Source organism: Chinchilla lanigera, unplaced genomic scaffold (genome assembly GCF_000276665.1).
Source record: "Chinchilla lanigera isolate Chin_1 unplaced genomic scaffold, ChiLan1.0 scaffold00144, whole genome shotgun sequence".
NCBI classification, from domain to species: Eukaryota; Metazoa; Chordata; class Mammalia; order Rodentia; family Chinchillidae; genus Chinchilla; species Chinchilla lanigera.
The window spans coordinates 632,797-656,763 of record NW_004955545.1 but is presented as its reverse complement, the minus strand read 5'-3'; the positions used below and the strand labels follow the sequence as shown (position 1 = coordinate 656,763).

The 23,967-nt window shown below is 43.6% G+C and overlaps 1 protein-coding gene across 1 annotated transcript in view; it reads left to right on the top strand.

The window, feature by feature from the left end:
• The window catches only part of Nup210l (nucleoporin 210kDa-like), a gene marked incomplete in the record, with an annotated part of 112,499 nt that overhangs the window by 57,462 nt on the left and 31,070 nt on the right, over positions 1–23,967 (top strand). Inside the window, 11 exon segments of the mRNA XM_013508241.1 lie at positions 9,318–9,510; positions 13,000–13,088; positions 14,079–14,183; positions 14,663–14,764; positions 16,044–16,172; positions 17,338–17,465; positions 18,030–18,162; positions 18,715–18,777; positions 19,183–19,362; positions 20,225–20,305; positions 20,490–20,621. Of these exon segments, the coding sequence (XP_013363695.1) occupies positions 9,318–9,510; positions 13,000–13,088; positions 14,079–14,183; positions 14,663–14,764; positions 16,044–16,172; positions 17,338–17,465; positions 18,030–18,162; positions 18,715–18,777; positions 19,183–19,362; positions 20,225–20,305; positions 20,490–20,621 (1,335 nt within the window).

Below are 23,967 nucleotides of genomic sequence, written 5' to 3'. Positions count from 1 at the left end.
CTGCATCAGCCTTCTGAGTGCTGGGATTATAGGTGTGATGGTTCCATGAACATTTATATACAAGTTTTGTGTGAACATGTTCTGATTTCTCAAGTATTTAAATAGCAATGGAATTGCTGGATCCTATACTGTTTGTTAGTCTTTCGAAGAACCACCGTTTTCCAAAATAGCTACATTTAATTTACATTTTCACTGGCAAAGTTTGAGGGTTGCAGTTGCTCCATATCTTTGCCAATACTTATTTGTTGTTTTGATTCCAGCCTTCTGTGGAGATAAAGTAGTATCTCAGCATGATTTTTATTTGCATTTCCCAGTGATTAATAATATGAATCTTTAATGTGTTTAGCAGCCATTTGTGAATCTTCTTTGGATATACAGATCTTTGGCCAGTTTCTTAACTGACTTTTTTTTATTCAGTTGTAAGAGTTTTTCATGTATTCTTTTTTTTTTATTTTATTTTATTTTTGTCTTTTTGAAACAGGGTTTCACCATGTAGTTCAGGCTGGCCTCGAACTCACAGCGATCCTCCTGCGTCAGCCTCCTGAGTGCTGGGATTACACACGTGGGCCACTACGCCCGGCTCTCTTTTTTTTTTTTTAGACAGGGTCTCACTATGTAGTCCAGGCTTGCCTAGAACTTGTTATGTAACCCAAGCTAGCCTGGAACTCAGGATCTTCCTGCCTCAGCCTCTTGAGTGCTGGAATTACAGCATGTGCCACCTTGTACTGAATCATTTCATATTCTAGACACAAATCTGTTTTCCAATTTAATTTGCAAAGCTTCTATCTTGTGAGTCATTTCTCACTCTTTTGATGACATGGAAGCACAAAAGTTTTTAATTTTGATTGTGTAATTAGTTGATTTTTTACTTTGATTTCTTCTTACTGTTTGATTTCTTCTTTACTTCTGGGGTTTGGTTTGGTTTGGTTTGGTTTGGTTTGAACTACAATGAAAATACAAACAAAATTTGGCCACAGAAATAATCTTTGCTGCAATCATCACACCTATGGCGGTCTTTACACATGACAATAGCATGTTCCATACACAAGTCTCACACTGACAACACATGTGCTTAGCTTTCCTTTCCTGTTTGGCGGGCTGTACTTACCCTCTCTCCTGTTTTCCCCTTTGTCAGGAGCCTCCTAGTATATAATGTCCACTTAGCAGGAAAATGAAACATCAATCAAATGAAACACCAAGTATACACTGTTTAGAATAAACATTTTCTACATCAACTGTTTGTTTGCTTACTAAATCTAAAAAGTAACAGCAGAAATAAATTTCTGTGTGAACTACAATGAAAATATAAATAAAACTCTACCACAAAAATAATCTTTGCTTCAGTTATCACACCTAAGGCAGTTTTCACACGTGAGAATGGCATGTTCCATACACAAGTCTTGCTTACACTGATAGCACATGTGTGTTGTTTTCCTGTCTTCTTTGATGGGACACACTTGACATCTTCCTGGTCTTCCTGTTTTCTTAGGAGGTCTTGTAATGTTTCATCTGTCTGTTCATCAGTCTGCTCCAGAATTATTTTGAGGAATTCTTTGGCAGACACACACTGTTTTTCCTCTGTTGTAATTATTTATCAATCCCAATCCCAATTCTCTAAAAAAAATTTTTTCCATGATATTTTGTGCTTCTTCATTGTTTTTTTGTTGTTGTTATTGTTAGCCTTTGTTTTTTTGTTTTTTTTGTTGTTGTTGTTTTGTTTTGTTTTGTTTTACCTGAGTCAGTGTCTTCCTGTGTAGGTTACTATGCCTTAAACTCACTGTGCAGCCCAGGCTGGCCTGAACTCATGGCAGTCTTGCTGCCTCAGCCTCCCAAGTGCCACAACACCTGGCCTCACTATGAATCTTATCATCCTGATACAATGTTGACAGTTATCATTACTACTTTGTTTTTCTTCCCCATGTAGGAGGCCGATGTTATATGTTTCTGAAATACAAATATTGCACTGTACATTTTTTTCTATTGTGAACTTGCAACATTTTTTCAGGAATCTTTCTTGCAAATAGTTCCTGTGCTGATCAACTAGTGTTCTTTTTAAAAAATGTAGGGCTGGGTGTAGTGGCACATGCCTGTAATCCCAGCACTCGGGAGGCTGAGGCAGGAGGATCGTTGCAAGTTCGAGACCAGCCTGGGCTACAAAGTGAGCTCAAGGCCAGCCTGAACTGCACAGCGAGACCCTGTCTCAAAAAGACAAAAAAAAAAAAAAAAAAAGTAGCAGCAATGGGTAAATAGTGAACCAATTGTCAAATGTCACAATTGGGTTACTTTTTGAAATAGGTGCAACAAATCTGTTCAGAAGTCATATGGTTTATGACTGCATGAGGAAAGACCCATTGGCTGAGTTCCAGAATACATTTCTAAATTCAAGGTGTAAAATGCCTTCACATCTACCAGGGCATATATTTGTACACTATATTTGGAAGGTTTACTTGGCATATATTGCCAAAGGCTTTAACAACTATGAAATGATGAAAGTTGTTTGTCAGTTGTCATGTATTTGGATGGTGTATAAATTGCTTGACAGTTCAACACAAAGCTTTTAACAAATGAGCAAATAGCAGCCAAATTGTTTTTTTTTTTTTTTTTTTTCTTGGCCAGTCTTTCTGTTGTCAAAACGTAGGCAATTTTGAAAGACACCAAGTCTCTTGAGTGTCATTGTCGCTCTAAAAATCAATGCCACATCTGTTAGTTCTCCATAAATCCTTTAGATTCTGATGATTTGAATGATAAAGTCCTGCTAGGAAGGCTTTTAGTTCAGGTAGTGACGTGTCATGATAAATATATTTTTAAGGATTACTACTGATACATATAGAATGTTCTCTCATATTTCATTATTAGTATGTTTCAGAACATCTTGTAGCATATCATCCATTACAATTTCCAGCACTGAATCACAGTGTTGGCGTTCTGTCCAGCAGGTTTTACCCCTGGCAAAAACCTAAGCACCTTTTCTGACCTAGTTCTAACATTGATTGTTCAAGTATATTATGACCATTTTGTAGCATTTTGACTGATCAAATATTTATTTCCATTACTGTTTTCTTCCTCATCTGAATCAAGGTCTTCATTCTGTACTTCTCTATCTGTCATATCTCTGCCATATCTGTTGTATACTGCTAATTTCTTTGGCTTACATGAGCCAACTCATCATAGGTAGACGAGGCACCTGCTGATTCACTTTCAACCTCCTCCCAAAGTTGTAAAAGTGCATTTTCATGCAACATTGTATTGAATTTGTCTAATTCTGCAAGAAAAATGAAAACATTTAATAAAAAATTATAAATATACAAAAATGTAACAGCACATAATGTGGGTAAAACTCACCCATTTACACTTGACACATGTTTATAGACCTTGCCATTCATCATATCAAGTGGGTTTATCAATACAGAGGTTGCTTCCTGTATTCCCCCAGCACAGCTATGGAGACGCACAGCCAGCTGCCTTATGCCAAAGTATATATTTTCATTAAAAAAATATGGTATGGCATCTGTGATCCAGTATGAGAAACCAAGGTTAACATCTCACTATCGTGATTAATTTTCTTCATATAAAGACTTGGGGGACACACTCAGCAATGTCCAAACCATAGCACCATATGGTTTATCAGTTTCTGCAGAGAAGCCACAGTGATTTCAATTTAGAGAGGACTGCACTGACACTGTGTGTCTGTTTGAGGAGAACTGCCTTCTTTACTTCCTTCCAGTGCATGAACACTGGGTGTCTTTCATTTATTTAGGGCTTCTGTAATTTCATTCAACAGTGTTTTCTAGTTTAAAGTATATAGGTTGGGCAAATGGGCATGGTGGCACATACCTGTAATTCCAGCACTCAGAAGGCTGAGACAGGAGGATCACTGTGAATCTGAGGCCAGCCTGAGCTACATAGTAAGACCCTGTCTTGTTTTTTTTGTTTTGTTTTTTTTTTTTGTTTTGTTTTTTTTCTGGTACCGGAAGTCAAACTCACGACCTTGCGCTTGCCAGGCAGGTACTGTGCCGCTGAGCTAAATCCCCAGCCTGACCCTGTCTTAAAAAAAATCAAAACAATAAAAACAAATTTTAAAAATTAAGTGTATAGGTCTGGCATTCCTTTTGTTAGATTTATTCTTAAATATTTTGTTCTATTTGATGCTATCATCAGTGGCGTTATTTCCATAATCCATTTGAAGATTGTCCACTGCAAATCTATACAAATACAACTGTGTTTTGCATATTGATTTTGTATCTGCAATGCAGTTGTACTCTCTTACTAGTTCCAGTAATTTCTTTGTTTTGAGATACCTCAGGATCCACAAAATCATGCTGCTTGCAAATGGAGACAGTGGTACATCTCCCTCTCTAACCCAAATGCCTTTACTTGGTTTTCTTGTTCAGTTGCCCTGGCAAGAACCTCCAGCACAGTGTTCAAGAGAGGCAGTAAGAACAGACAGCCTTACCTTATCCCTGGCCTTACAGGGAGGTGGACTCTGGGTCCTAATCTACTGCTGGCATTGGACACTGCACAGATGCTGTTTACACAGTGAAGAAGATTGAGTGTTTTTAACTATGAAAGATACTACGTTTTGTCAGAGGCTCTCTCTCTGCATCCTTTGAAATGATCGTTTATTTTTCCTTATTCTGCTAATGTGGGTTGTTGTTTTGTTTTGGAGACAGGGTCTTGCTATGTAGTTTAGGCTGCCCTTGAATTCACCGAGATACTCCTGCATCAGCCTCTGGGCTGGGATTACAAGCATACACCACTATGCCTGGCTGTTAATTTGTATATTGCATTTATTTATTTATTTATTTATTTATTGAGACAGTGTCTTACTTTATATTCTAGGCTGGCCTTGAACTCATTATGTAGTCCAGGTTGGTCTCCAATTCACAGCAGTCCTCCTGCCTCAGCCTCCTGAGTGCAGGGATTACCGACATGCACCACCAGGCCTGGCCTTTTTTTAAAAATTACTATTAAATTTCATTGCTTGTTATAAGTTTAGTCAGTTTGTTTGTTTGTTTGTTTGTTTTTATAATGAATCAGTTTTGGTTATTTGTGTTTTTCTAGGAATTTATGCATTTCAACTAGGTTATCTAATTTTTTTTCTAAGTCAGTGTTTCACTGTGTTGCCCCGGCTGACTGGGCTCAAGCCGTCTTCCTGTCTCAGCCTGATGAGTACTGAGACTAGAGGCACACTCCTCAGGCCCAGCTGGGTTACCTAATTTGTAGGTGCGTGGTTGTTTATAGCATTTCCTTATAACCCTGTTCTGTAATGAGAGTACCAGCATCTTCTCTTTCACTGTGTATGATGGCACAAGGAAGGCTGTGACAGGAGCAGAAGGATTTCCCCAGAGTAGAGTGAGTGCAGGTCTGGAAAGGGGACTACTGTACACTTGAGCCTAGAGCGGCTGCGGGGAGGTGAGGGTGAGCTCTTGGCCATTTGCAAACACACCCTTGCTTGTGAAAGGCAACAGTATCGAGTGTTCTTGTGTTTCTGGGAAAGGCTGAGTTCTGACATCTTGAAATACTGGTTGTCAGGCATATACCCAGGGCCCAAAGCACGAGAAATGTGCTAATGGTTCTACTGTCCATAATGAACGGTGCTTTATTTTGCTATTTTCCCCAGCTTACTACTTATTTTTACTACTTAGTTTAGTAAATTGAGTCTTCTCTTTTTTGTAGGTCATTCTAGCTAAAAAGTGGCCAATTTTGTTAATCATTTCAAAACAATCAACTTTTATTTTTGAAGTTTTCTCTACTTTTCTATTTTCCATTTGTTTAATTTATTTTAACACTGTTCTTCATTATTTCTTTGACCTGTTTGGCTTGGATTTACTGTAGTTTGCTCATCTTCTTCTAGTTTCTTATGGTGAGAGATTAGGTTATTAATTTGAGATGTTTGTTTAATTTCAGACAGGGTCTCACTATGTAATTGAGGCTGGCCTTGAACTCACTATATAGCCCACACTGGCCTTTAACTCACAGCAATGCTCCTGCCTCAGCCTCCCAAGTGCTAGGATTACAGGTGTGTCCCACCATGGCTAGCTCTCATTTACTTTGTAATTTCTTTTTTAGCCTACTACTATTTAGGAATGTTTTCATTTCTGATTTGTGAATATTGCAAATTTCCTATTATTGAGTTCTAATTTCATTCCACTGTTGTTGAAGAACAACCCTGATTTAAATACTTTTGTTGGGGTTTGTTTTATGTCCAAACACATAGTTTATCCTGGAGGATGCTCCATGTGCACTTAAGAAGCGTGGATCCTGCCACTGTTGCAAGGTGTTCTGTGGACGCCTGCTAGGCCTAGTGGGCTTATAATGACGTTTAAGTCTTCTGTTTCTTTGCTGAACTTCTGTCTACTTGTTCTGTCCCTTAGTGAAAGCAGAGTATTGATGTGTCCAGCCATCATTATTGAATTGTCAGTTTCTCCTTCAATTCTGTCAGTTTTTGCTTCATGTATGTCTTGGTTACTTTTTTCATTGCTGGGCCAAAATATCCCACACTCACACGTTAAGGGAGAAAAGGTTTATTTAGCTCACAGCTTGTAGGTTTCAGTCCGCAGTCAGTGGCTCCAAGGCAGGGTGGCATGGCAGAGGGGGATGGCAAAAGAAAAATAGTTCATGGCATGGAGGAAGAAGGCAGGAAGCAGCAAGCAGTAGCAGCAGCAGGCCTGCATTCTCCCTGTCCCTTTATATTCCATCCAGACTATAAACCTATCGACTGGGGCCACCCACACCCAGGACGGAGCTTCCATTATTCACCTCCTTAACCCCAGTATCACACTGTTAATCCATGTTATGGTTTGTGTCTAGATGTCCCCGCAAATCCTCATGCAGACATAGGGGTGGACTTCTAAAGTTTGTGATTGATTTGTGATCCAATCCTGGGATTATGGTGTGAGTGCTATAGCTGCCCTGAGGTGGCTAGGCTGCATACAATATAAGGGAGGGAAAGAGGCTTGTTCTCTCTCCCTTTTTGCCCCTTTTGCTCTTCCCTTTTTGTTCTTGTTGCTTTTGCTGTCTTCCACCACCATGAACTGTTGTCCTTCTGCCGTGCCATCCTGCCTTGGAGCTTGCTGGCTATGGACTGAAACCTTCACAAACTGTGAGCTGAATAAACCTTTCCCTCTCTTTACTTTGGGTGTGAGATGTTTTGTCTCAGCAATGAGAGAAAAGTAACCAAGACAATCCACATTCACACACGCTAATCCAGCCACCTTTGAAACTTCCCAGTTTAACCATGTGAGGCTTTGTCTAGATACAAGCCATAACACTCCACCCCAGCCCCCAAAAGACTCGTACACATCTCTTTATGCAAAAGGTATTTAGCCCATCTCTAAGAGTTGCCAAAGTCCTAACAGTTTCAACATTGCAGAAAAGCCCAAGACCAAGGTTTCCTCTAAGATTTAAGGCAAACTCTCAGCTGCAAGCCCCTGTACAAATGAAAGTTAAACACTTCCAGCATACAATAGCATGAGATGAATATTCCCATTCCAAAAGGTACAAATAGGGGTATGGAGAGGAATTGGAGAGCCAGGCATGGTGACGCATGCCTGTAATCCCAGCACTGAAGAGGCTGAGGCAGGAGGATTGTTGCGAGCTCAAGACCAGCCTGGCCTACAAAGTGAGCTCAAGGCCAGCCTGAACTGCACAGGGAGACCCTGTCTCAAAAAAAAAGAAAAAGAAGAAGAAAGGAATTGGACCAAAGTAAGTCCAAAATCCATCAGGGCAAACATTAAATTCCACAGTTCCATGCCAAGCATCTGAGGTAGTCTGTGGCAAGACGCATACTCCTAAGGGTTTGGATGGCTCTGCCTCTACAGCATTGCTGAGGGTTGTAGCTCCCATGACTTCTCTCTTGGGCTGGCTTTGCTCACTCCTTGCAGTTTTCCTCAGACTGTCCACATTTCTGGATTCTCCAAACTTCTGGAGTCTCCATTGCACCTTCAGTTTCACCCTCACAGCTGTATACACTGTCCTCTCAGGCACACTGCCCGGCCTCCCAGGCTTTCTGAAATCTGTGTGGAAGCCTTCCTGTCCCCACAACTCTTGCATTCTTCATGTACCTAAAACTAGCACTATGTGGATGACACCAGGGTCCGCAGCTAGCTGGAACTGTTGCCAGGCTTCACTCTCTTGATTGTAGGGGTTGAGTGCATGGATTGCCGACCATTATGAACCCAGTCCCAAGATACTACACTTGATCTTAGCCAAAAGGCCGAGAAGCGATAAACCCAGTCCCAAGGGACAAATTCTCTAGGCCAACACCATGCTAGAACATGGTGCTGAGGGGTTCTCTTCTCAAAGCAGAGTTTCACCTTTGTGATTTTGAGGCTGCAAAGGGTGGAACTCTACTGGTTCTTGAAATATCCTCCAGCCATCTTTTCTGTTACCCTGTTTGTTTACAGCCACTAAGTTCTCCTCTGTTCCATCTTTGCAGGCCATAACTTTACTGGAGCTTTTCTTCTGCCCAAACTTAAAACTTTTAAAATCATTTTGCTTGGACCTTTGCTTTTGATTGTCAACATAGATCTGGCTAAAAGTCCCCAACAGTAGCCATGCCACAGCCTCAACATTAGACTGCTTTGAAATTTCTTCCACCAGATAACTTAGTCTGCTGCCCTTAATGTCATTCTCAGGCAAAGTCTCTTAACATGAGCAAAATGGAAACAAAGTTTCTACCAAAGCATAACATATATGGTCTGGATTCCAGTAGCCAATGCAGTCCTTGTTCCTAACTGAAACCTCCTAGCCTATACTTTTTTTTTTTTTTCTTCTGGTACTGGGGATCTAACTCACGACGTTGCACTTACTGGGCAGGTGCTATGCCGCTGAGCTAAATCCCCGGCCCTGAGCCTACACTTTACAGGCTCCACTTCTACCAGCATTCTGGTCTTCTGAGCCCTGAACAGAATCTCCCATCAAGATCAGTTTATAGCATTCCAGGGCTGCTGCTTCTACCAGCAGTTCCAAAGCTTTTCAAAGTCCTCCCACAAGCCGGTTCGAAAGGCTCCTGAACCTTTGGGTCAGGGAGTATCACAGAAATGACCCCACTTCTGGTATCAAAATCTGTCTTAGTTACTTTTTTCATTCCTGAGACAAAATACCTGATACCCATACATTAAGGGAGGAAAGGTTTATTTAGCTCACAGTTTGTGAGGTTTCAGCCCATAGCTGGATCTAAAGGAAGGTGGCAGGGCAAAGGGGCATGGCAGAGGAGAAACAGTTCCTGGCATGACAAGAAGATGGCAGGAAACATCAGGTAACCTTTAGGGCTACTTTTTTAGCTTTTTTTTTCATTATTTTTTATTTTAATGCAGATCCCTGTATCAAGACTGAGGGACACAATCCTGGAACTTGCAGTGTTTGATCAGCACAGAAGAAAGTTTGATAATTTCAGCTCACTAATGCTAGAATGGAAATCTTCCAACGAAACACTAGCCCATTTCAAAGATTATAAATCAATGGAGATGGTAGCCAAAGATGATGGCAGTGGGCAGGCCCGGGCACATGGTAATATGAAAATTACAAACTAATTAATTAATTCTTTCCTTCTTTCTTTCTTTCTTTCTTTTTCTTTTTTTTTTTTTTGGTTTTTTGTTTTGTTTTGTTTTGTTTCCGGTACCGGGAACCGAACTCACGACCTTGCACTTGCCAGGCAGGCGCTTTTGCCGCTGAGCTAAATCCCCAGCCCCCTCTTTCTTTCTTTCTGTCTGTCTGTCTGTCTTTCTCTCTCTCTGTATCTCTCTGCTGGGCATGGTGATGCATGTCTGTGATCCCACCAGGCAGGAGGCTGAGGGAGGAAGACCACTTCGAGTTGCGATCAGCCTGGGCTACAAAATGAATTCAAGGCTAGCCTGAACTGCATAGCAAAAAGACAAGGAAAAATTCAAAAAGACAAAAAAATTCAAAAACTAATTTTTTTTTTGAGACAGGGTCTCACTGTGTAGCCCAGGCTGGCCTCAAACTCATAGTAATCCTGTCTCCACGTCCTGAGTTCTGGGATTGCAGGGCTCTGCCACCATGACCAGCTACAAATCCTTTCTTACACTATGCTTTCTAAATGTTCATACTAAGTATTTCCTTATAGAGGACGATTTTACTTTAGATTTTATTATATATCACCTTTCATCTCTTTTTTTTTTTTTTTCCAGAAAACATACAGGTAGATTTCTTTGTTTGCAAAACTAGGACCTAGGGTCTAACATTTCTCATAAGAATATAAAATTTAAATTAATTTAAAATACGTTGCTTGCCTATTCTCTTAACATTGCGGAAGTATTACTTATTATGGCAAATATTTATTGAGTGACTGCTATATAGAACGCCTTCTGCTAGGCACGGGAACTGTAATGGTGAGGGAGGCAGACACGGCCACACTCCTGCAGATTGATAATGTGTCAGTGGGGAAGCCAGGCTTTAAACATTGTAACTGTGTTGGGTAATGGCACACTCAGGGTGCCTTGCGAGTTTCTAACAGGGGCGCCCAGCCTAGTGGGGAGCGGAGAAGGCAGCATACTTCCGTTGAGACCCGAAGGGGTGGGGTTTGGAGGGACAGCAAGAATGAGTTGGAAAAGATGAGAGTCTGGGTCAGAGAAGGGATAAAGACACCGGCAGGGGCAGCAGGACCCACAACCTCCCCAAAACATGCTAAGACGACAAGCATGTCCCACCACACCACTTCCTTTCCAGCTCTGAACGTCCGTATCACCTCTGCCCTGCATCAGTAGCCGCCTCACACTAACATCTCATCGGGTCTCTCTTCTCCAGTCCATCCTCCATGCTCGTGCCCTGGGTGATCATTCTAAAATACACTTCTGAATCTCTCTCTCTCTGTCTCTCTCCGTCTGTCTCTCTCTGTCTCTCTGTCTCTGTCTCTGTCTCTGTCTCTCTCTCTCTCTTTTGAGACATGGTCTCACTATGTAGCTCAGCCTGGTGTTGAACTCACTATATATAGTGATAAATTGCCCAGGCTGGCCTTGAACTTGCAGAGATCGTCCTGCCTCAGCCTCCTGAGTGCTGGGATTACAGGCATGTGCCATCCCACCCAACCTGAATGGCTCTCTTAACCATTTTTTGTTCCTATCTACTGATTTCTCCTGACTATGTATGAGACCAACTACTGTATACACTTTCACATATAAACTTACCCATTTATCAAACATGTATTTAGTTCTTACTATACCAAGCAGTCTGAGGACCCAAGGTTACCATGGTAAATAGAAACAGTTAGGCATGGTGGCTCACACCTGCAATTCCTGCATTTGGGAGGTTGAGGAAGAATGATCACTATGAATTCAAGGCCAGCCTGGACTATAAATTGCAATCCTGTCACACACAAAAAAAGCAAAATAGAACAACAACCAACAGTGGTAAATAGATGCAGCAGCAAAAGCTCTCTGACAGCAAAGCCTGTGCCGCAGGGCTCCCTGTGTGCTCAGGGTGGGATCCATGTGGTATCAGCCAGCACACCTACCCTCTGCGCTCACTGCCTACATAGTGCCTACATTTTTTCTCACACTCAGCTCTGGGCCCTTCCTCCTGATAGGGCTTCCAGGCCTCTTCCTCTTACACATATCCCGTGTTTTCTTTTCCTCGGACATGCTTTTCTGGCATCTTCACTGGGTTGAACCCTGTCTCTAGAGACTTAGGACTTTTCATTCCCTCCCATCCCCAATATAAAGTAAATATTTGCTGGGAATAGTAGCACATGCAAGTGACCCCAGCGTTTGGAAGGTGGAGAAAGGGGTCATGAGTTTGAGGCCAACCTTAACTGCGTAGTAAGACCCTCAAAAATCAAAATACGGTGCGCGTGGTGGTGCACACCTGTAATCCCAACACTGAGGGAGGCTGAGGCAGGAAGATCACACACTCAGAACTAGGCTGTGCAACTTGGTGACCTACCAAGACCCTATCTCAAAACAAAAACTGAAAAAGGCTGAAGATGTTGCTCAGTGGAAGAGCAACCATGGGTTCAGCCCCCAGTACTGCAAAAACTAACATAAATAAATAAATGGAAGTTTATGTACTCCTCCTTTGTGCTTGTACCTGCTCAGTATCCAGGACACACTTCACAATGGCAGTTACTTCAGTCACCTCTCATTAAACTGAGGTTTTTTGGTTTTTAGTTTTTTGAGACAGGGTCTCAGTGTGCAGTTCAAGCTTTCCTTGAACTCACTATGTAGCCCAGCCTGGCCTCGAACTCTCCTCGATCTCCTGCCTCAGCCTCCGAAGTGCTGAGATTATAGGCGTGAACCTCCACACCTAGCTAAACTGAGTTGTTTTTAAAGTAAGGATTGTTTTATTCCTATACCCTGATTACCTAGGATAGCCCTAATATCTAGAAGGCTGTCAGTAATCTTTGTGGAGTAAATGAGTGAGTGGAGCATAAAGAGAACAGGCTCCAATTAAGGCATGGTCATTGTACATTTAAAAAAAAAATAAGAGTTGACCTAACTAGGGCTGGGGATTTAGCTCAGCGGCACAGCGCCTGCTTGGCAAGCACAAGGTTGTGAGTTCAGTTCCCGGTACCGGGGGAAAAAAAAAAAGAGTTGATCTAACTAAAGGGGAAGATACATGTTTGTTAAATTAGAAAAAAAAAGCCAGATGTGGTGACACACACCTGTAATTTCAGCACTTGGGAGGCTGAGGCAGGAGGATCATTGCAAGTTCCAGGCCAGCCTGGGCTACAAAGTGAGCTCCTGGCCAGCCTGAACTGCATAGCGACACCCTGTCTCAAAAAGACCAACAACAACAACAACAAAAAGAGGCTGGGCAATGTGGCACACACCTGTAATCGCAGGACCTGGGAGGCTGAAGCAGAAGGATTGCTGTGAGTTTGAAGCCATTCTGGGCTATATAGCGAGTTCAAGGCCAGCCTAAACTGCAAAGCAAGATCCTGTCTCAAAAAAAATTTTGAGGGGGGAATTGTGCAGAATTTAGTTTTCTGGAGACCTTTTGTATTGTTATTTTTTCTCAGAGTATTTTCCTGCATGTTTTCAGGTCATCAAATCCTTAAAGTACATCAGATAAAAGGGACTGTATCCATTAGAGTCAATATTGTGGGCTATTCAGAGAAGAAAAGCCCAAAGGTGAGTGAAATCTGAGAGGTAAGAAACATAGTCAAGGACGGGGCCTAGTGGTGCACGCCTGTAATCCCAGCACTCAGGAGGCTGAGGCAGGAGGGTCGTTGCAAGTTTGAGGCTAGCCTGGGCTACAAAGTGAGCTCAAGGCCAGCCTGAACTGCATAATGAGACCTTGTCTCAAAAAGACAGAAAAGAAAGAAAGAAACATAGTCCAACTGGGCATGGTGGCACACACTTGTAACCCCAGCACTTGGGAGCCTGAGGCAGGAAGATTACTGTGAATTTGAGGCCAGCCTGAGCTACATAGTGAGTTCAAGTCCAGACTGAACCACATAGCAATACCCTGTCTCAAAATTTTTAAGTGGGCTGTGTCTATAACTCAGTGCAAAGACCCTGGGTTCAATGCCCAGTACCCCCAAAATTAAACTGCTGGGTGTGGTGGCAAACAACTATAATTCCAGCACTTGGGAGGCTGAAGCAGGAGGATCGCTGTGAGTTCAAGGCCATCCTGGGCTACATAGTAAGTTCAAGGAAAGCTTTAACTGCATAGTAAACCCCTGTATCAAAAAAAAAAAATTGAAATTGAAATTGAAAAGTAAAAAGAGCTGGCAGTGTAACTCTGTAGTCAAGTGCCCTTGGGTTCAATCACCAGTGCCTGCCTAAATAAATAATTTTTTTCTTTTTGTTTTTTTTTGAGACAAGGTCTTGCTATGTATATGTATTTCAGGCTGGCCTTGAACTCATTATATAGCCCATGCTGGCCTTTATCTCACAATGATCCTCCTGCCTCAGCTTCCGAAGTGCTGGGATTATAGGTGTGCACGACCATGCCTCACAAGGATCTTCTTTAAAAGTTGTTTATAAGTAATGTAACTCTGAGAACCCGCCCCTCTATGCTTGTTAGTTTTGGCACTTGAGTGAGTACAGGAACTTCTCCCACTGTGCTGAGGACTTAGAAGCTTATGTTCACCTCTGTGGGTTTCACTGCATTGCTAGAACATTGCCAGCGCGCCCAGATCTGCAGCTGTGGAGCTGCTCCTGGTGGATGACGTGGCTGTGTTGCCGGAGAACGCTACCATCTACAACCACCCTGACGTGCAGGTAGACTCTTCGTGGATAGTTAAGTGCAATCATATTAGAGAGAGGACTTTGTATTTCACAGTATAACAATAAACAAGGGGGCTGGGGATTTAGCTCAGCGGCACAGCGCCTGCCTGGCAAGCGCAAGGTTGTGAGTTCGGTTCCCGGTACCAGAAAAAAACCAAAAACAAAAACAAACAAACAAACAAAAAAACAATAAACAAACTGATGTGTTTGAAAAAATCAGATATATATCCCTATATATATAGAGAGAGATATCACAAATATGTGTAACAGTCAGCTATAGTACTCTTTTCTTTTAGCTGTTGTATTCTCTTATTTTAGCTATAGTATTCTTAAGAGTTACACTTTATTAGTCATTTTGGTTTTGTCCATGGACCTTAATCTTTAATATCATGCCATTTCTAGACAGAAGCTTTTCCTTTGGTCTGTTCGTAAGCTGAAGGGAATGTGATGTTGCTGGTCTGCTTTTCCCATAGGAGACATTCAGCCTGGTGGAAGGGTCTGGTTACTTTTCAGTCAGCAGCCGCGAGCAGGGCATTGCCAGCATCACTTACACAGAAGCAGAGAACTCTGTGCAGGTGAGCGGCGGAGGTGTTCCAGATTGATGGTCTCAGGCCAAAGCTCCTTCTTAGGAGAAAGAGTAGAAAAATTCTGTTTTGTGTAAAAACTTGGTACGGAAGTAACATTTGAGCCCAGCCTGGGCAACTTAGTAACTTCGTGAGAACCTGTCACTAAATGAAAAATGAAAACATGAAAAAGATTGGCTCTGTGGGTCAGCATGAAGTCTCCAGGTTAATCCTCACACCACACAGAAAGTCACACTGGCCTCGCGTTCCATCTTCCGCCTGCACGGATCCTTCAGCCAGATCTGAGGGGTTCCCTACAGCTGGCTGCAGTACTGGGCGGGTTTCTCCTGTTGCACTAATATAGGAGACATGTAATTAAAAGATTTCCACCTAAAGGTTCATTTTTATAAATTTCAAAACACATAACTGGGCCGGGGATATAGCTCACTGGCACACGCGCCTACCTAGCAAGCACAAGGTCCTGAGTTTGATTCCCAGTAGCAAAAAAAAAAAAAAACAAAAGACAAACAAAACACATAACTGTGTCAGTGTTTCTGGGTGTGGTAGTACACGCCTGTAATCCCAGCACTTGGGAGGCTGAGGCAGGAGGATCACTATGAGTTCAAGGTCAGCCTAGGCTACAGAGTGAGTTCAAGGCCAGCCTGAACTACATAAAAAGACCCTGTCTAAAAAAAAAAAAGTATGTGCTCACTTCAGCAGCACATATATTAAAAAAATAAAATAAAATACTAGCATATAGGAGGCTAAGGCAAGTTTATGATTTGAAAATGCTGGGCTATATAGTAAGTCCAAGTCCAGCCTTTTCTGTACACAGTGAGACTCTGTCTCAAAACTAAACAAGCCAGGCATGGTGGCAAATACCTGTAATCCCAGCACTTGGGAGGCTGAAGCAGGAGGATCTCCATGAGTTTAAGTCCAGCCTGAACTATATAGTGAGACCCTAACTCAAAAAACTAACAAGAAAAGCCATACATAAGACAGAAGTTATGTGTGTGTGTGTATGTGTGTGTGTGGACTGAATTCCCCTTAAATTCAATCAATTTAAACACTGTTCTTTATCAGTTAATATTTGTTAAGGTGTTTATTTTTCCATAAACTGAAACATTATTTTCAGGCTGCATACAATGCTAAGCCTGCACCATGTAACCTGACCTCTGAGAGTTCCCCTCTCAGAAGGAGTAAGATGTATGTTCTGCTTCAGATGAAAGCAGTTGCTATGATTATGCCTGGAGCACATTTTCTTCTTTATCAGCTGCCATCTTCCTTGTAGCTAGTTCCTGTACAGCCTGGATCTCTCACCTTGGAAGTCTACGATCTGTGCCTGGCTTTCTCTGGTCCAGCAAAAGCCCATCTCAGGGTATCAGACATACAAGAGCTGGAGCTTGATCTGATCGATAAGGTGAGAGACATTGCCTGCACCTCAGAAGGGAAGCCAGCTTCCTTCTCATTCCCCAGCGTCACTGACTGTATCTCAGCTCGACTACTGTGTGTGTACGCCCCGGGCTTTTGGTAAGTTAGTGGGAGAACTTCCCTTAAAGAACAGCATTCCAGTATTATACATGATGAAGGTAAAGATAAGTGTTAAAGGACTATTGAAAGCTGGGTGGTTGTGCATGCCTATAATCCCAGCTACTCAAGAGGCTGAGGCAAGAAGATCTCAAATTCAAGGGCAGCCTGGGAAATTTAGTGAGATGCTGTCTCAAAATTTAAAAAATAAGGCTCAAGGGGGCTGGGGATTTAGCTCCCAGTACCGGAAGAAAACCAAAAAACCAAAAGAAAAAAATAAAAAATAAGGCTCAAGCCAGGGAGTGGTGATGTGTACCTGTAATCCCAGCACTTGGAAGGCTAAAGCAAGAGGATCACCACAGTTTGAGGCCAGTTTGGACTACACAGTGGTTTCAAAGCCAGCCTAAATCATTGCCAGGCATGGTGGTACACACCTATAATCCCAGCACTCGGGAGGCTGAGGCAGGAGGATTGCTGTGAGTTCAAGACCAGTCTGGGCTACAAAATGAGTTCAAGGCCAGCCTAAACATAGCAAGACCCTGTCTCAAAAAAAAAAAAAAAAGCAACAACAACAACAAAAACCCAAAGCCAGCTTAAATTACATGGTGAGACCCTGTCTCAAAAAACTATAAATAAGGCCAGGTGTAGTGCTGCACTTGGGAGGTTGAGGCAGAAGGATCACTGCAACTTCGAGGCCAGCCTGGGCTACACAATGAGCTCAAGGCCAGCCTGAGCTCCATGGCGAGACCCTGTCTCAAAAAGACCAAAAATAAATAAATAAATAAATAAATAAATAAAACTGTAAATAAATAAAGGCTAGAGGTGTAACTGAATGGGTGAAGCATCCTGGGTTTGACTCCTGGTACTAAGAAAACACACAAAAAACTATTTAAAATACACCGTACACATAGATTAGGTGCATTTGATCAAAGGCTAATCAGGAACATTAGCATGAATGAAAAAGTTTGCTGCCTGCAAGGAGCGAGACTGCCCTTAGCAAGTGAGATTCACTGTTACAGTCCGTCTCCTTTTCTTTGTTTGTTCTTCACACTGGCCAGGTTGAGATAGGCAAAACTGTTTCCGTGACAGTGAGGGTGCTCGACTCTTCTAAACACCCGTTCCAGAGTAAATACTTCAGACACATGGAGCTCAAGCTGCAGACTGCCTCGGCCATCGTCACTCTGACGTGAGTACCATGTCAGTGCTGCTTCCGTCCTGTGCCTCGGAGCGTGCAGCTGTTCCTCCTGGTGGCCTGGTCAGGTCTCCTCAGCTTATTTCAGATTCTCCCCTGCTCTCTGTTACAAGAGCTTTTACGCACACTCCCTTCCCATCTTCAGCTCTCCCCAGGACGCACACCTCATGTCCCGAGCTGTCTTGGTTCGGGGCCAAATCACGTGTGTCATTACTATGTTTATTACTGGAGTTTCTCCTGGGAGGAGCCCTTTGGGGAGTGCTGCCAGCCAGAGGACCTTTGGAAGTCTATTGAGAAGCAGAGGTACTGGTGTTCTGCTTTGAGAAAGGAAAAATGCAAGAATTCCCATATTGCCAGTCGGGGCTTTTACCACCCTCCTTCCTTTATTGTCAGAGGACAAGTTTTCCCCAGGGAGCTTCCTGTCATTATCATGACACTGGCCTTGGCTCTTTCCCTCTAACAAGAGTTAAAGGAACGGAAATGGTGTCTCCAGGAGATGCCCCACCAGCCACTCTCCTCACCAAGTCTTTCTCACCTAAACCACATTGGCCCTTGCAGACTAATGGAGGAACAGGATGAGTACTCTGAAAACTACGTTCTTCGGGCCATCACCATCGGGCAAACCACACTCGTGGCTACCGCCAGAGACAAGATGGGGAGGAAAGTCACATCAGCCCCTCGGCACATTGAAGTAAGGAAATGGCTCCGTTCAGAATTTGCTCTTTGACTTATTTGTTCATCCCTTTATGTCTAGTTTGCACAAGTTTAAAAATCACTGAGCCGGTTGTGGTGGCACAGGCCTGTAATCCCAGCTCTCTGGAGGCTGAGGCAGGAGGATCACCAGGCATTCGAGGCCAGCCTGGGCTACATAATGAGTTCAAGGCCAGCCTGCACTACATAGTGACACCCTATCTCAAGACAAAGCTAAATAAAACAAATCATAATTTCAATGGTCCCTTTTTCTCTAGTGAGTTGATGTAGTAATTATTTTTAAATTTTTTTTACCATTGTATATAAAATAAAGATACATATGTTTGTGTAACTTCTTTGCACACAATTAGGGGTTTCCGTAGAAACTAATGCCTCTCGGGGCTGGGGATTTAGCTCAGTGGCACAGCACCTGCCTGGCAAGTGCGAGGTCGTGAGCTCGATTCCCGGTACCGGAAAAAAACCAAAAAAAAAAAAAAAAAAGAAACTAATGCCTCTCATTAATCATGCATGTCTTTTGGTTTTCCCCTTTAAGGTGTTCCCTCCGTTCAGACTTGTTCCAGAGAAGATGACACTGACTCCAGCTAACATGATGCAGGTGATCATGGGAGTAAAAAGATAACGCACACCTTTTCTCTATAAACACACAAATGCACACGCACGCACATGCACACACATACATACACACACACACACACACACGCGCGCGCGCGCGCGCACGCACACGCGCACCTCTTCCTCTGGCCTCCCCTGCCTACTCCCAGTCGCACCCATCCGGATCGGAGAAAGGAGGCTTGCCCTGACCTGCGAGCCCCTGGCAGGAGCTGCCCCGGGAACGCCGGGAATTCTGCGGAGCAGCTGCAGCACCGCATTTGCTCCATTCTGGCGTCCACGTGGGGCGGGGTGTTCAGGAAGCAGGGGCGATGATGAAGAAGTCAGTTGGTTGCTTGCACAAAATGTTTTCCCCGACATCCCAGGCGCCTGCTGTGTGTTTCAATCCTAGGTGATGTGTGAAGGCGGCCCCCAGCCCCAGTCTATCATTCTCTTCTCCAGCAGTAATCAGACCGTGGCTGTCGTTAGTAGGAGGGGCCAAGTGACAGGGAGAGCGGTTGGCACGGCGGTGGTCCACGGCACCATCCAGACCGTAAATGAAGATACTGGCAAGGTCATCGTGTTTTCCCAGGTATCAGTTCTGCACTGTGCTCTGCTTCTGCTCTTCCCTTTGGAAACCACACTGGGGACTTAGGGAGGAGGAAGAGGGGCGGGGGAGGGGGACAGTGTCAGCAGTCCAGGAAAACCCTTTTAGGAAGAAGGAAATCTTTAGTAGCTAGATGTGGTGGGCATTCCTATAGTCCCAGCCCTCAGGAGGCTGAGGCAGGAAGACTGCCTCAAGTTGGAGGCTGGCCTGGGCTACATAGTGAGGTCAAGGCCAGTCTGAACTGAATAACAATACCCCGCTGCAGAAAAAAAAAAAATCACCAGACATGATGGTGCATGCCTGTAATCCTAGCACTTGGGAGGCTGAGGCAGAAGTACTTCTATGAGTTCAAGGATCACCAAACTAGTTCGAGGGCAGCCTGGGCTTCATAATGAGTTCAAGACCAGCCTGAATTACAAAGTGAGACCCTGTCTCAAAACAAAACAAAACAAAATCTGTAGTGAAAAACCCAGAGTAGTTGGCAGTGTTATAAGACATCATCCCTATTCTTAAGGAATTCTTTTAAAACAAAAGCAAAAAAAAGAACAGGAAAAAGCCGGGCATGGTGGTGCACACCTGTAATACTAGCACTTGGGAGGCTGAGGCAGGAGGATCTCAATAAGTTAGAAACCAGCTGGGGCTACATAGTGAGTTCAAGGCCAGCCTGAACTACATAGTGAGACCCTGTCTCAAAAATAAATAAATAAATAAAAAATAAAAGCAAACCTATCCCTTGTGTGAGATTCTTTGCTGAATGCCAAAAACAGCACAATAGTTGTCACAGCATCTCTGTCCACCCCACAGAACTGCCTTCTAGCCTAAGTTTGCTCTGTACCCTGTCGAGCAGGATGAAGTGCAGATTGAAGTTGTTCGGCTAAGGTCTGTTCGGATCGTTACAGCTACAACGCGACTCATCACAGCCACTGAGGTCAGTACAAGGCTCCGTTCAGGTCTGTGGTTCTGATAGTGCTGGGTGCAAAGGTCAGACAGCATAATACCACTTTTTTTTTTTTTCGGTATTGGGAATTGGACTCACGACCTCGCGCTTGCCAGGCAGGTGCTGTGCCACTGAGCTGTATCCCCAGCCTCACAATACCTCTTACTCTCTTCAGATGCCAGTGTATGTCACCGGAGTGACCAGTACACAGAGCCCTTTCTCCTTCAGCAATGCCAGCCCTGGGCTTACATTCCACTGGTCCCTGAGCAAAAGGGATGTGCTGGATCTAGTGCCCAGGCATGCGGAGGTAGGAATTTATCTGTTCATTATATGACCCTGATGCTAAATGTGTTTCATCACAAGTTTTTTTTTTTTTGTCTTTCTGAGAGAGGGTCTCACTATGCAGTTCAGGCTGGCCTTGAGTTCACTTTGTAGCCCAGGCTTTTCTCAGACTTGCAACAATCCTCCTGTACAGCCTCCCAAGTGCTGGGATTACAGGTGTGTGCCACTATGCTGGGCCAGTGATTGACTTATTTTCCAAACAATATGGTGTAGCCAGGCGTGGTGGTGCATGCCTGTAATCCCAGCACTCGGGAGGCTGAGGCAGGAGGATCATTTTGAGTTCGAGACCAGCCTGGGCTACAAAGTGAGCTCAAGGTCAGCCTGAACTGCATAGTGAGACCTTGTCTCGAAAAGACAAAAATAAATAAATAAATAAATAAATAAATAAATAAATAAAATAAACATTATGGTGTTTTCCCCTAAACTACACAATAGTATTGAATCCTTTTCCTTGTCCTTTGACCTCTGGAAACCTGAAAATCACATGAAGAATTCAAATTTGAGTACTCAAATGATACTATATGATTTTTAATATTTTTTGCTGGAAAGAGCTCTCAAAAGCCACCTTTAATATATTTCTGTATAATGTTACATTTTGAGCTGACGACTGCTGTGTGGGTCACACATTACGAAGTACAGAATTTAGGTACAGAGTTTGGCATGTTGAGGCGCGTGTTCAGTCGTTCACAGCCATGCCTGCCCTGCATGATGGGTACAGCCATCGGCAGTAAGGAAGACAGCTCTGGACGGCTCTGGAGGGCACCACAGCATGGCAAGCCCTGGCGGCCCTCCTAGGACTGGGGACAGAGCAGCCTCCCATAGCGGGGGGGGGGGGGTGTACTGTGGTGCCATGGGGCTGCCATGGCCACGGCTGGGCAGCTGACTTTGGACGGGGTCCCTTAAGTCAGCGGCAGACTTTAGAAGGGTGATGGGTTACAGTGGCCTCCATGGCTCCCTTCTGTGCCTGGTGGTGGTCGCTGCCCCAGTTCAGCTCCTGCTGTGTCTGGAACCACGAAAACCCTTGGGATGGGCTTTGCAGAAATCCACCAATGCAATTAAGATTTTTTGTTTTTGAAAATAGGCTTGATGTTTTCATGCACATAACATCAAACCTCAAAAAAATAAAAATAGAGCCTGGTGTAGCGGCACACACCTGTAATCTCAGCACTTGGGGGACTGAGACAGGAGGACCACTGCAAGTTCAAGGCCAAACTGGGCTACATAGTAAATTCAATGCCAGCCTCAACTACATAGTGAGAACCTATTTCAAAACTACAAAAAATGCCGGGCCTGGTGGTGCACCCCTGTAATCCCAGCACTTGGGAGGCTGAGGCAGGAGGATTGTTGCAAGTTTGAGACCAGCCTGGGCTACAAAGTAAGCTCAAGGCCAGCCTGAACTGCATAGGGAAACCCTGTCTCAAAAAGACCAAAACACACACATACACACACACACACAGAAAATAGGTGATGTTTTTCTGTAAAAAACAGCTACAATACAAATCAGATTGTTACCTGATCATCAGTTTGCTGGAACTCACATAGGGTGGTCTGAGGATGGGACAGTCACCTTGGTCTGGGCTCTGCATTAGCAAGAACTATCCACACTAGTTATCACCATTCAGTATCGATAAGAATAACAAATCAAGCCAGGCATGGTGGCACACGCCTGTAATCCCAGCGCTTGGGAGGCTGAAGCAGGAGGATCTTTGTGAGTTCGAGGCCAGCCTGAATTGCATAGCAAGACCCTGTCTCAAAAAGACAAAAAAAAAAGTCAGAGTTGGACTTCAGGAAGGAAAAAGAGAGACTACAGGAATTAGAATTAGGAGAATGTTTCTGGAGCCACCTAAGAAGAAAAGAGTAGAAATCTGGAAAAAGTAAAAACATCTATTTATAATCTTCCTAAATATACCCTAAATTTATAACTGAAGGAAACTGTTGGCCAGATCGTCCGTCTGTCAGGCACTCCCCCGGGCCTGGTTATACCTGGAATTGAAGAGGATGGAACTGCACTTCACTGGCAGTAATTCAACACTGCTCTTCAGTCACAAATAGGAGTTTTGTGGAAGTAGGGAATGGCCTTACCCTCTGTTCTATTTCCCCCTTGCTTTCCTTTTCTTATTTAAAGCTCTACTTTTTCTTTTTTTCTAGTGAGACAGAGTCTTGCTATGTAGTTTAGACAAGTCTTGAACTCATGAGCAGCCTCCTGCCACAGCCTCCCAAGTGTTGGGATTATAGGTATGCACCACCAAGCCCAGCTAAAGCAACACTCTTTTCTTTAGCAAAAGAAATGATTGAGAGCCAAAGGAAAGCTGTCTTTTCCCTGCTTCCGATGCAGCGTAGCAAACTGGATGATGGAATGGGCAGCGGGAAGGTGACCATGCCCCACCAAGAGGATGGCCCACACTGCAGAAATACTGTTTCGTAGAGAGTCATTTCGATCAAACTATTATAAACCACTCGTTCTTTAGTATGGACTTTCTTCTAGACAGCTGATTGAGGTCTGCACAAAGGAAATGGGAGATTTATGGGGAGGAAGAAAAGGTGATTTTAGAGGTTGAGTCAAGAGAGCTTCTGGAGGCCAAGCAGGCAGGGGAGACAGGAAGTGAAATAGTGCTGAAAAGGTAGGCAGGTGCCTGTCAGTATATCTCTCCCTTAGTGTTGGCCCTCTCTTCTTATTACCGGAAGTCTGTGTGTCTAACCCTCCCTAGCCAATCCAGACTGGAATGTCGAGTAAGGCACGAGAAGAGATAGCCAGTGTTAGCCTAAAGTAAGAGCCTCCCTAATAAATAAATAGGAAAATCAGCCAGGTGTGGTGGTGCACACCTGTAATCCCAGCACTTGGAGGCTGAAGCAGGAAGAACACTACAAGCCTGCGGCCAGCCTGGGCTACATAGTTCAAGGCTAGCCTGAAGTACATAGTGAGACCCTGTCTACAAACAAACAAAGAACCTCTCTTTTTTTAACCTCACCCTTACTTCCATTACCCCAAACTCTATGAGTTGTTTGCTTTATTCGTCTCCATTCTCAAATTAAACTATGAACCCATTTTTAAAAGCACTTCTATTGTTTCCACTTTTCTCCTATCAATGAATTGACTCTGAGGTAACATACAAAGAATTCTAGATGCTTCCCATGGTTAGCTGGACATTGCCAGCGGGTGTTCACTTTTGTGATGACCAGACTGCCAGGAAGAAGAACGTACTGTGAAAACAAGCTCTTGTACTCCGGCTAGTTCTTCCAGATAGCTATTTCCAACATACATTCCTTTCAGTTACAAGGAAGGACGCAGTTTGTTTTTTTTTTTTTTTTTT